The 13,381-nt window shown below is 40.2% G+C and overlaps 2 protein-coding genes across 3 annotated transcripts in view; both read right to left on the reverse strand.

Annotated features, from left to right (window-relative positions):
- Nucleotides 1–829: 829 nt before the first annotated feature.
- il17c (interleukin 17c) lies at nucleotides 830–2,164 on the reverse strand. Its single transcript, XM_069687219.1, has 3 exons — nucleotides 2,087–2,164; nucleotides 1,778–1,995; nucleotides 830–1,085 (listed from the first exon to the last, which is right to left on the reverse strand). The coding sequence occupies exons 1-3, from the start codon at nucleotides 2,162–2,164 to the stop codon at nucleotides 830–832; spliced, it is 552 nt and encodes a 183-aa protein (XP_069543320.1).
- Nucleotides 2,165–8,193: 6,029 nt separating this feature from the next.
- The window catches only part of zc3h18 (zinc finger CCCH-type containing 18), a 40,954-nt gene continuing 35,766 nt past the window's right edge, over nucleotides 8,194–13,381 (reverse strand). For both annotated transcript variants that reach the window (XM_069686360.1, XM_069686359.1), the window contains exons 17-18: nucleotides 12,223–12,319; nucleotides 8,194–9,401 (exon numbers count right to left, since the gene is read on the reverse strand). In XM_069686360.1, coding sequence (XP_069542461.1) covers nucleotides 9,173–9,401; nucleotides 12,223–12,319 — 326 coding nt within the window. In that variant the 3' untranslated portion in view covers nucleotides 8,194–9,172. The remainder of the gene's footprint in view (nucleotides 9,402–12,222; nucleotides 12,320–13,381) is intronic.

Genomic DNA, 13,381 nt, shown 5'->3' on the forward strand with positions numbered 1-13,381 from the left:
AGGTATAAGTGATAAAGGACAGCTTTTGTCTTTTGAGTCTGTGAAGGCTTTCATTTTATGTCTCAGGGAACTTAGCTAAGGGAACACAGCTACTTATATACACACATATGGTGTATTAAAACCAGCTTTAACTAATTAACAACAGAAATAGGGCAGCTTTATACAGTGCTGATATCCTCCCTGTTGTCCAAATATAGGCACTCCTGGCTCCAAGAAGACGGTGAATGGTTCCTTACATGTTCTAGTAAAACTACATAAATACACTGAGAGTTTGTTTCCTTTAAAATCCATTTTTCTTTATTTTGCTTCATGAAGCTGAACCTTTAAGTCTTTGTTAGACTTAGCTTACAAGATGGCAAACATAAATAAATACTTCATCTACTTCAAACATTTCACATGCACAAAAAAATGAATAAATAGATAATTATTAGCAGTTAAATTATTATAATATTAAACTATACAATAGCTATTTCTGCGATGACAAGGCCATCATTATAAAAGAGGAGAGTAAACTCCCATTTTACACGAGCTGCACTGGGCAGCGCTGTAACAAAGTTCTAATAAAGAGTAAACAGGGCCTATAAAGACCTAAATAACACACATTAAGAGTATCATATGATGATGTGACAATTAATCAGCCTATAAAAACAGGCAGGTGTGACCTCCACTTGTAAGGCCCTCATATGATCTCAGGGGTGTCGGCTGTACATCGAGCCAACAGCCTGCGGACCAGTCTCTGATCCCTCATCACACTGTGACACCCCTGAGTTAGAAACATGTCGCATTTTAGAACAAACACAACAAGTCCTGCGGTGTCTCACTGCGGCTGCTAGGATCTGGCTCTGGCACAGGTACAGCCCACATTCACTCTCACATAAACCGGCTTTAAGCGGTATCTCTCCCCATCCTCGCAGAGCTCCTTCTTCAGAAACAATTTGCTCTGCGTTATGGTGACTGAGTTGTAGTCATCGCTCAGCACGAGTCTCTTGTCCCCTTCTGGGCCTTTCTCGATCAAGATGCATCCTGAACACAGACACTCCGCCTCGGAATAGGTGTGAGGAAAGTGGTTGGGCATTGATCGAACCCTGAAGGAAACACAAGGAGCAGGTTATGAGATGGGACTTGACATGAGATACGTGGCATCCAATTAAATGTGCTCTCCTAATAATGCAACTGATGTATATTCAAGGTTGTTTCTATTTCAGCCCTCCCCAGGTTAAACCGGCCATGGATCTTGAAGTTTATAATCATAATTACCATTAACTTTATGGTTGTAGGAATCAAACCTCATCAACATTACATAACTCAGATATCACACAGCTAATTAACCCCGTCACACCGCTGAATGCAGAGAGGACTTTCCCTCTCTGAAGGTGCGTCGCACTCCAGCAGCGCGTCATCGACGCTCAAAGCCTGGTGCCAAAATCACATCCGCTTGCCTTATTAATAGGAAGGATGATGCAAGTACGCGAATGCAGCACAGGCATTAGGGGACTGTGCAAACATTTATGAAAATCTCACTTTACTCCTCTGTTTGTTTAGTCATATTTGGGTGTCTTTGGATTTAAAAGAATTTGAATTATATTTTTAGCCTTGCATGTGCGCAGAAGTTGGCTTGAAATGACAGCAGAGGAGGTGATCGTGACAGCGAAAGCACCACGAAGCATTTGCTTTTTGACACAGTAGCCCGCCAATTCACTAATAAATACGTTTTAAATGTAATTTAATTAATTTTATTTGATCTCTATCATTAGCAAAGAGACAGGATGTTACTTACACGTTTCTCCAGGGGGACAGGGACCTGCCGCTGAGCTCCTGAGGCGCGTGCTTCCGGTACAGCTCCAGGGGGCAGGAGGCAGGTGATTCCGTTGTTGATGCCGTGTGAGGCTGCTGGAAGTGGTGCCCCAGCCTCTTCATCGCCTGCCCTTCCAACGCGTCCTCTTTATGGCACGCGTGGGTTAACACCGGCACGAGGAATAGTCCAAAGATGAGAATCTGTGGAGGAGCAGGCAGACAGTTAGCTGGTGTGATGGATGGAGCAGAGAGCAGCCTGTAAAGTCCTGTCTGTCTGTAACAAGTCACTCACCTGTTTCACGTTCATCCTCTTGTTTGTTTCTTTCCTCTGACTTCTATCAAGGGAATCTGCTCTGCTTTTGCTGGCCATTGGCTTGCTCGGGAACTATTTATTAAGGCTCGTATGTGGGGAAAACCGGCGGCATGAGGAAATGGAAATGCTTCCTCTTTTTTTTTTTTTTAAGTGAAAGCGGCCACACAGGTAGACAGGTAGGTGTGAAGGCCACTCTTGTGTTGTCAGAGGAATGCATCATAGCTCGGCTCAGGAATTTACTACGCGCGCTCACACGCACGCACGCACACACACACACACACACACACACACACACACACACACACACTGGAGTGCAGTCAGAAACACACCAAAAAATGCTGTCCAACAAAAACACTGTTCAAAAATCTGAAGGGTGCTCCCTTTATGGCAGCCTATATTAGACTTAGACCTTCTAGACCTTTGGACCAAAATGAGGCAATAAATAGTCGAGACATTTTATTTATCTCACTTTTAAAAATAGGGTAACAGAAGTCGACCCAAAATGCTTCATTGACGGGGTTGGTTTAGAAATTGCCTCAAAGTATAGGCTACATGATTGAAGAGCAATACAGGGCAACAAAACATAACGAGGCCGATACAGTGAAAAACATAATACAGTGAAGGCCACACTAGCATTAATACTACAATATAAGGTTAAATAGGGAATCTGTGTACAGTGTATAGTGAAAGTCTGAAAGGACATTGTGGCATATTTCATGTTAAAACAACATGTTTAACCCAGTTAGTTATCATCAGCTAGCATTAGCATTTAATCATTTTCTAGCTAACAATTTTGGTACAATACAATATGTTAATTATAGCTAGGAATTGGTTGAATGCGAACGTTAGCCGTTTTGACATTGCTGTTGGTAGCTATTGAGTTAACTAAGACCAAACTGCTAACGTTAGCGTTCAACCAATTCCTAGCGACCATTACCTTTAGCGAGCTAACATCTTTAGCAAAGAATTTATTCCTTCTCTATCCCATATTGAAACACTATCAAATGGTTTTGTGATACTAAGGAAGTGGTTAAATAACGCTGTTGTTGAACAGTAATGGGTTTTAGTATGTTGTTTTAACTTGAAATATGGCCCAATTGTCCCTCTGGAGTTAAGCTAGGCTAGCTGCTGTAAGTTGCTGATCAAATAAAAAAAAATACTGAAATAACAGTGATTTTAGGATTTTCAAACTTGGAATGCAGCAATACATTATAAAAGCATTTGAGCTTCCCACCCTAAGCATGACGTCAGAGGAAAATGGCCGCCATGTAATTACGGTGCATGCCAGCGAGCTAATCCATTAAATCAGTTTTCAGCTGTAACCAATGTGTTTGAGATCAGTTATGTCATTTTGAGTCTTGCCGGTGTAGAAAGGGTTATAATGGGTAATAATAACAGCCTGAAACATGACTGGAGCTGGTCTTTAATCTGTATTGTAGAAGATGGCTGTCATGACTACCATTAGTAGTCACGGCAGCTAGTTTAGTTAATTTTTTAGTTAATTTTTTCATATTTACTTTGTAAGAAAATGATAGTTATCAACTTATGACTTGTGTTTGTGTGTACATGTGTAGGGTTAGAGTTGAAACATCCTTCCTGAGGGCAGAAGATAATGTTGATATTTTTTAAAATCAGAAGCCTGACTTTTAAATATTTCGTATTATCTTTGTGGTATGCCTTTTGAATGAGTTTATTGATATATCCCTGCATGTGTTTATGTATTTAATTTGTTTGACGTGGGGATATACCAGGATACAGTTTCAACATATTTCTAATTCTTCCTCTCTGTAAACTGATGACATTATGATAGCATGTCCTCAGTTCCAGTTTTCTATTGAATGCTGCCATTATTGCGTGCTACAGTGATTACAAAGTGATTTTTTCATTAATCTCTTTGTGTATTAAGTGTGACTGATTACATGAAATACATTCACATTATCTTTATAGGAATTAAATGAATTTAAAGTTATCTATAAACTCTAGTTTTTACAGGAATGCCAGGTCAGCGGAGCGTTATCAGGCTGCCAGCTCTGATGAGGTAATAATAGTTGTTTGAATACAGGGTTATAAATCCCAGGGGCCGGGAAACCAAAAATAGCCGGATTTGTTAATATTTATTTCTCCCTCAGCTTTCTGCTGGGAGAATTTCCAGCAGATATTTGAATAGCTGGCCTAGTGACACTGCCAAGTCTCCTCTGTAAGAGATAAGGTGGCAGCTATTACTAGCAGAGCTTTGTGTTTGCAGGTCTGCGACACTGAGGCATAAAGCCGTCATTGTCATCTTTGTAGTGTAAGATCTGCCTTTAATCCCAGTGATTGTTCCTACACAGTTAACTGTTACAAACGTGACAACAACTCCAATGTCAGTGTGTTACTTCACATCTGGTCCACTTGAAACATATAACTTATCTTTGAGCATTATTCTTTTTTGGATGACTTCCAAATCAGGGCTTTTGGTAAAAGACATGAGGGCCATGAAGTGCATATTTTTTCAGCATAGTAAAATTTAATTCCAAAGCTGTGTTCAAGACACAGAGAAGGTGTGAAGCTAACCATGCTTGTTGGTCCACCTGAGGCCTGCAGTAAGATCAACCTGTATAAAACACAGCCTACTAACTAATCATCTCTTTTGATCCCAGAGCTCTGCATGCGGATCGAGAGAGAGACACCTAAAAGCACAAGAAACTCATGAAAGATATTTAGTGTTTTTTACTGATATCATCCGACAACAGATATGAACATAGGCGTAGTTATCGCTTTAAATTATGTTGTTTATTTTTATCAGCTCTATTAGTTGGCTTGACACCGTGTGGGCTGGAGCAGAAAGAAAAAGTCTAAAACTGTCATACACGCCATAAAAATACATCAAAGCAACATTTTAATTTAATGGATTAAGGTGTTATTTTTATTATAGTCAGATCTTTCATGCACTATATGGGGCATTGACGTTATAAATAAATAAGTGCCATCACACAATCAGTGATTTCTTTGCCAGCTCCTTCCTGCATTTGCAGCTGTGACACCTTTCGTCTGGATCATGTGTTTAACATTTGTCTCGTTTTATAGTTTGCTCTGATCTGCTGTCAGTCGACTTGTCAGTGTTTACAATCAGTCATGTTCTGCAAACAACGCCCCTTTAAAGTGAGAGACCTAAGCGTCACTTGGGCTCATGATCGTCACTGATTAAGGCTTCAGTAGCAAAATTAGTCTTCTATTCAGTCAGTGGCGCAGCCTGGGAGCAAAAAACTGGCTTCATGTTTAAACAGCATTTATACTTCAAGCTGTTCTCATTCTCTGCCTGCTGAACTAAAAAAACTGAACTGCGCAGTTCTATATTTATTGTTCATTGTCCCACCTGATTTCGCAACAGGTGCAGTTGGGCATTTTCGTCAATACGAAGCTCCATCAATCAGAAAAGGGGAATGTCCTCTTGTCAACGTGAGGCTGTTTGGGGCATTCATACTTAACTTCCCCCTGGTCAGTCCCTTTGAGTGGGTTCAACAATGTGATGCCTTTGCAGATGTAAACAGCAGTGATAATATTGACATCAGTGACGGGGACCTTGGATAAAATCATGGTTTTAGGTGCACTTAGACTTACATGGTGACACTTTGAGGGGTCTGACTACTTGGTTTGGAGCCACTGGACTGAGCTGACTTCATTTTACCTTTAATGCTTCTGTACTTTTGCCCAAGAGATCCTGAACTTTTACTTTTAATGGACTGTTTTTACAATGCTGTATCAGTTTATTATTTCCTCATATTAAGAACCACCCAGAATATTCCTTTGAAGTAGACAGGTGCTTGAGGAAGTAAGATCAATTTGACATGTGGGACTGTAACACTGAAAAACACACGCCTAAATATAAATATTTGCCACTAAAGAACTAAAGTCTTGGCAGGTTTGGCTGAGAGAGCATCAGAGTTTTCATTATCAAAGATCTTTCCATTTTACCTACTCGGCCCTCTATGATGGATGTGTCTCACCCATATTAAATTGCTGCAAGGTCACAGGGATTCAAAGGGGGTAAGGCAGCAGCCTTTAGCCAGAAAACATCTGCCTGCTGTCTTTAAGGCATTCCTAAATTTGCTGCTGCTTGGGCCGTTCAGGGCGATTTTGTAGCTCAAGAGGAGGAACAGGTCTATCGTTGTTTATTTGTTCAAAATTATTTGTTATTTACGTTGCTTCTTTGGTTTCTGGTCTGTTTTTGTAGATGATTGTGTAAGCCTGTTTGTAAGCCTGTTGTGGGATCGGCTTATTATTTATTCATGACGCAGAAATTCAATGTACCTATTACTAAGACTCAAGATTCAAACCAGTTTAAGGTCTCGCACAGTAATATAAACGCTGTAACACAGCAATGTTAGCTTCCTAAATTTTGGATGTCATTCACTCAAATGTCAGGACTTTCAAAACACTTTGACTAGAACCCAAATTTGCATGTCAGCAAAGTTAAACTCCCATCAAAAACACTGCATGAATTCACTGCATGGCCACAAGTCAAGCCCCCGCCTGACTCACTTAAAGGCCACATTTTAGAGGGAACTCAGAATTACTAAATGCAAAACACCTCATGCATCCAGAAAACACCTCATATTTACATATTCATTGGTTCCTCCACTTCAGGTGACATTTCAGCAACAATGCCTAGGCACACTAGTTCTCCACAGTTTAAGAAAGTGTCCTGTTTGTGATAAAATGTTTTACTTATATTTGAAAATGTAGTTACTTGAAATTACTACTTTTGAATTATTCTCATTTAGATTTTCAGCAGCCATTACTTTACAGCCTAAGGGATAAAGTATTTTACCAACTGGTTTATTGAGATAGACATTTCTGTAAATGTGCCAGTTGGTTTGTTTGGTCATTGCATGTACAATATCAATACCATCATCTCACTGCATACAGCGGGAAGATCCTTTATATAAAGCTTAATAACAGGATCCCGAGAATTGAGCCCTGAGGGACACCAATATGACAACTAAGGGCTGATGACAGGACTCCTTTCATCTTGACCCTTCCGTTTTGTCATATCTGGGTACAGATATAAGGAGCCAATCCCGTTAATTGCCGGGGTGACGCTATGCATATCATTAAGTGCAACCTATGGCAACCACTTCGGTGAGGCGCGAGCCAGCTGTAACCGTGATCATAATTTTTGCAAACTCACTACTGACTACTAACGTTAACGTTAAGTTTCAACAAGTTGCCACCAAACGATGGCAGAGACGTGTTTTTGTTTTTACAAGGTAATTAAATGTGTTTTGCATAAAAAACATTCGACAATTAATTACTTCAAGCAGAGCATTTTATATGTCTTAAAACATGACTGGAGCTGGTCTTAGAGGATATGTCCATACTTATGTTAAAGATGTATGAAGTAACATTTTCCCAATATTGACAAAAAGAATGTGATCCAAACTGTTTTCCTCAACCTAACCGAGTTAATTTGGTAGCTAATTCTAACCAAATTGTGACATTTCACTAAACCCACACTAAACTGTTAGTTACCCATCAGAGTACAATTTTGATGTTGGACATATTTTAGTCCAACCTAATGTCAATATATTTTAGCACTTTTTAGTTTATCCAGTCAAACAGTATGACAGTACACTTGAGAATTAATCAGCAATCAGGTTAAAGTTGAAAATATGCAGGTAGTCTGGTTGTAGTTGCAGCCGAGCCAGCAGTAATGTCACAAAGAGCAAAAATCTAAGTCAGTGTTACCTTCAGTGTGAAAAAATACAAAATCATCACTGTTGAATGTTACACTTAGGCCTGAGGTCTCCTGCGTAAGTTTAATCTTGGGCAAAGACTATTTTTTATTTTGCTAAGTTATTCAACAAGACAACCCAAAGAGAGTCAACGAGAACCTGTGTTTTTAGTGAGTCACGTTTTGCAACTCTACCATGTCGAGTCTGCAAGGATGACGTGGGTAATTCAACAAATACCGAGGATGACATGTTTACCAGAGATTAACGCCCTGAGTGATCCCAGCTGTTTGTGGTGTACGCATTTCAAATTCTTCTTGCGTGACAACGGTGTCTCTTTTATTAGAAGAAACAGGCAACTGAGCTTCTCTTTATCAAAATAGTTTATTTAGAAGGCTTTTGTCACAAAAGCAAGACAAATCTTGTCTCTAAATGTCCCCGTTCCATCTCTCATACTCGTCCAACTAAAAATATCACACAAATAAAACATCGGTTTATCACTTGAGAAGAGCTAAGAAGAAAACAAAAATCTTGTAGATTAAAAAAAAAAAAGCAATACTTCACATCACTGTTGTCTATAATCTTACGCTTGAAATAATTTTTTGATTTGCAATATTTGTACAAAGTGTGACAGAGAATACTGCCCTAAAACACAGAACGCAGACGAGTTATTGGTAAAAGATGAGTCGCTGTGAGCAAACCACGGGCTCATGATCACTTACAGGAGCCGGATACAGATGCTGTGGAACCTTTAGATTTATACAAAGAAGCGCAGTGAAGGCTGTCAGTACGCTGTAGAGCTGACTCCGCAGAGGAAACTAAAGAGAACATGTGAGAGAACAAGAGGATAAAAGGGGGCAGAGAAAGACAGACAGAAGTAGAAGACTCCATGTGTATAAATCTGTTATTCGTCACACCACATGAGAAAGACGCTTCCTTTTCAATGACGGAACAAAGTGAGGAGCAAGTGCACCTTAATACTCTTCTGTTTCTTTAAAGTCTACACTCCACTCCTGAGACATCCCTCTCTCTCCAAATGCCCAAATGTTCCCTCCTGTTTCTCGTTGACGAGGTAACCTGCAGCTGAGACATTCAGAGACTTGTAAGGAGATCTAACGTCGGGCAAATGGGTGTGAGAGACTCCCTAGAATGGAGCAGATCCAAACCCCAAGCAGAAGATGATTGTTTGGCAGCCACCTCCTGTTCTCTTATACAACAGCCTCTACACATGAACCATACAACATTTTTATACGTCCATTGAAGGTTAAGGGAAAATCATCCCATGACCTTCACTGTTTCTCCGGCTCACAAGGCCTCACAGGCAGGCAGGCGACCAGGCGAGGAGTGGACCTCTTTATTTGGTGGGGATCTTTGCTCGTTTCCTGGCGATGGCGTCCTCCACGGCCTTCAGCTGTTTCAGCAGCTCCTCGCGGCGGGACAGTGTGTTGCTGGGTTTGTTGGAGCCGGAGCCTGAACCAGAGCCCGAGCCGGCAGCTGGAGCAGAGCCCGGGGGGGGCGGCTTGCCCATCGGCACTGCTGGGCCTTTCCCGGAGGACTTTGGGGGTGGTGATAGAGGGCGTTTTCTGGGGAAGAAGAGAAAGAGTTTATTTCGTGTCAATTCAGATAAGAACATTGCAGACACAGTAGGCTGTGTTCAGACCAAACGTGATGCAAATTTTGACCTCCTATTCGTCATGCAGTTTTGACCACCCTTTCATCCTGTCTCAGTTTATAACATAACTCTCTCCATGGGTGGTGTCAGGATTAACTTTAACGCGCTTCAGTTCCAGTTAGCGAGGTCAGGCTCAGCTTGGCATGGTAACAGGTTTATCAGATGGACGTCTATTGGCACCTGTCCATCTGTCTCTGGTCAGTGGCACTTTCACTCTATCTAGCAAGTCACACTTCGGCTGAACTCTGGCTCACTACAGCTGTATGAACCCGGAATACAAAGGATTTTGTTTTAGTTTCATTGCAATAAATAGATCTAGCGTGATGCTGAAATAACCACATCAAGATGCAGAGTCTTAAAAAGGATTCATTCATGCTCGGGCTTGACCTTTTCTGATGCCTTCAGGGCGTCAGGCAATATTTTCAAACATCACGCACATGCTCACGTAATCAACAAAGTAATCAACACGATTGCACGTCATGATCCTTGTTGCCTGGTGCAATTTTGCATCTTCTAATTGACTTTATATGTAATTGTGCAACAGAAAAAGCTGCCTTTGTTTTATGTCTTAACACACCTTGAGAAAAAAATACCCCATAGTAAAAGAAGCAGAAAGAAACTGTCGTGTGAGATGGCCATTTCCTCATTCTCATTCTAAACCAATGAATGCATTGTATTTGTAATATTAGTTATTTCCATAATTTAAAGGATGTGTCTGGTGATTGAGCTGAACATACTAACATGTGCAATGTGGAACACAAAGAAACACCCTAAATACACAAAGAAGCACAACAAATCAATCTTATTCCTCTGTGCCAAATCAATAAGTCACTCATCACACACACATCACTGGGTGACATGTTCCCTCATTACCACAAACTCACAGATAGTTTACGTTGACACAGTTCCATAACACACCTTCCTGCTGCTGGACTATTTAAAGCTGTGTACGGATAAAAATAGTTTGAGTAACTGGTTGTTCAGGCTCTGAGGAAGTGTAAACTTATTATAATTTGAACAGAACTGTTTCCCATGTGACTAAAATAAAACACACACAAACTTTGTAAAGATAAACTATTTATAAAGATGCTTGCAAAGCTAACTAATGACCTAGCTCAGGTGAGAAAAGCTTACTCAGTATTTGACTCAATTAACATGATGTTTAACAATTATATTTAATGTAGGTGACACATCTGACCCGATACTTGAATGAATGCTGATTAAAGATTAACTCACTCTAACATCTTACTAATCTAAATGACTAATTGCATCGCTTAGAAATAATCAGATACTTCCCTGTTAGTTTTTTTATGCATGTTTCGCTGCAACTGACTTACACATGTTACAACCAAAGAGTTCATGTTGCAAACACATTTCAGGAAATCAGAAGCCTAAAACCAGCCAGTAACAACTACAGACTTCACTCACAAACTTAGTGATGCTTTTATGAATAGCTGGTGCTTCGTTTCTAGCATATCCATCTGTTTTCGGTCATAAATGAGCCTTTTTAATAATAAATAGTGTACTTGCGATGTGTTCTGAAAGTTTTAAGTCTTCAAAAAGAATCAACACCATGTGACCAGATTGTTGTTTACTCAGCATGTAGCGTAATAATGTCATCAATTATAGTGCATGTGGACAAAAATGAACACAAATGAAGATCTGTGTCGTTCTCATTGGTAGCACCTATGGCGATAAACAGTAATTGCGGGGGCACACTCTCCAGATATCCAGACAGTGTTGCATGTGTGACGTCCATGGTCGGCTCCGGTTGTAACTCTTGATTTTCCTCGCTGACGGTCGCTTTCCTTTTTAGACTGTTTGCCTTCATCTGAGCGTCAAATTTGTTTCTCTTTCTTTGGATTTTCACTTATTTTTGAAGTTGTATCTGTAGTCATCGATCTTTTCTTTGTTTGTTCAGCCATAGTAGATTACTGTTTACTCACAACACTTGCAGAGAGCTGAAAAGCAGCCGCTTAGCTCCGCCTACCCTCTCTGGCAGACCAACCACTGCTGGCTGATGGAAAACACGTCACTAATTGGGCGCCGCTAGTGATTTTTTCTGCGAAAGTCGCCACAGAAACCCAGTCTGTAATACTGCAAATGTAGAGGCTTTCATCAGTGGGCCATAGGCTCAATCACCACTGTGTTACCTCATCTGGCGATAGATAGTGACTTAACAGACATTTATTTACATTAAAATCTTCATGATTATTACTTTGAATAGGATGGTAAGAAAACATATCTCCTTTGGACGCCCCTGGAAGATTCATAAAATTATAACAAAATCCCAACAAATGTCAATAACAGGTAGTTTGTACCCTCATGACAAGGTGATGACTTGTATACAAAATAGGTGCCATTTTGAGGGTTAACTTAGTTTTATCCATCCTTCAGCTCCTATTTTAAACTGGGGAATTTGTGCGAGAGCCACTTTAATATTGTGACGTGTGCAGAGATGATGTAATATTTGTGTTCCACTTAGCACGTTCCTCATTCTGGCCAAACACTTGTGGCCAGGTAAACTCTGATGTGTTTGGCCTGAGTGAACAACAGAGATAAGTATGAACTTTAGAATTTCCACACTTCTGACTGGATGCAGTGTTTCTTTCTTTTCTTTTTTTTTTTTTTTTTTTTACTGCTTGTGACTTTTTCTGTTGTTGTGTATGATTGTGTGCGAAAGGATAAATATCACAGTCCTCCTGTAGTTGCATGTTCAAGATTGGACCAACCTGTCTCCCTGGGGCGGCATGGGGCGGGGCCCTTGGCCTCTGGGACGATCCATTCGAGGGGAGAGCGGGGGTCGACCAGGTATCCTCTTACCACGGCCTGAGAAGCACCAGAGTCAGAGTTACTGAGGCTGTCAGGACTTAAAAAACACATTACTGAAGTTCTGCCGACTGCATAGCTGTAAATGTTCACAAAATACCTCAACTTCCACATTGAGAAATTTTAAACAGGAAGTGGGCTTGTGTCTTTGTTAGGAGGTATTAATGGACAGAATATGTATGCACAGTCGCGAACTTTCACACCAGAAACAGAACAAGAAGTAGCAGGGAGGCCTCATATGTGCAGCTCTCTGCATGAAGTGTACAAGAGGAAATATTGTAGTGGCACGATTTGCTGACACAATTAAATCATTAATCCAATGAGAAAGAACTTCATTAAGAGTGACGCTGATCTTTGTTTTAAAGCAGAAATACAAAAACTACAATGCTTCCAGCTTCTTGTACGGAAATATTTAGTGGTTTTCTTCTCCAAATGAACTGTCATGCATTGATTGTCGCCGTTTATAAAGCTTATAAAAGGTGATGTCATTTGGTAACGATCGTTCAATTGCTTTGATCGCTACGTCATTAATAACGTCCCTCGTGCACACGCCGCTCACGTGCTGTGAGAACTGAATTGCGAGAGAAAATATTTAAGTTTTGTGACTTAATTAAACAGACTGCTGATGAAGACAGTCAACACAGCAGACAGAGAGACAGACAGAAAGAGGGGGCGGGGGGACTGAAGCAAAGCAAAGTGATCAGATTAGAGTAGATTGTGAATTAAAACTTAATAAGTGAAGAAGAAAGTACAATTAAAGTGTGGAAGTCTTCATGTGATGCGTTTCTCACACATCATTGATATATGCAATTAATTGCGATCAATTAATTACAAAGCCTGTAATGAATGAGATTTTTTAAATTTTATTTCTTCTTCTGATTTTATCAATTAATTAATGCTTAAATAACACCTTATTTTAAATGTTTCAAAGTATTCAATGGCGTACTCGTTTATTTATATTTTTTATGTTTGATTGTAACAGTTTCATTCCTCCATAATCCTATAGTTTTTGAAAAGGTTGGACTTCGGTGTTATAGTGTCACATTTCATGGCAGCATTTGA

This window comes from Semicossyphus pulcher, unplaced genomic scaffold (genome assembly GCF_022749685.1).
Source record: "Semicossyphus pulcher isolate SPU_LCO1_2020_fin unplaced genomic scaffold, fSemPul1.0.p SCAF_8, whole genome shotgun sequence".
In the NCBI taxonomy this organism is placed as follows: Eukaryota; Metazoa; Chordata; class Actinopteri; order Labriformes; family Labridae; genus Semicossyphus; species Semicossyphus pulcher.

What these genes read in the sequence shown, in the direction of transcription:
- il17c (XM_069687219.1), bottom strand. Translation starts at nt 2,164, where the DNA reads ATGGCCAGCAAAAGCAGAGCAGATTCCCTTGATAGAAGTCAGAGGAAA. An exon ending in AGAGGATGAACGTGAAACAG is followed by an intron (nt 1,996 to 2,086) that starts GTGAGTGACTTG and finishes GCTCCTCCACAG; the next exon opens with ATTCTCATCTTTGGACTATT. An exon ending in CTGTCCCCCTGGAGAAACGT is followed by an intron (nt 1,086 to 1,777) that starts GTAAGTAACATC and finishes TGTTTCCTTCAG; the next exon opens with GGTTCGATCAATGCCCAACC.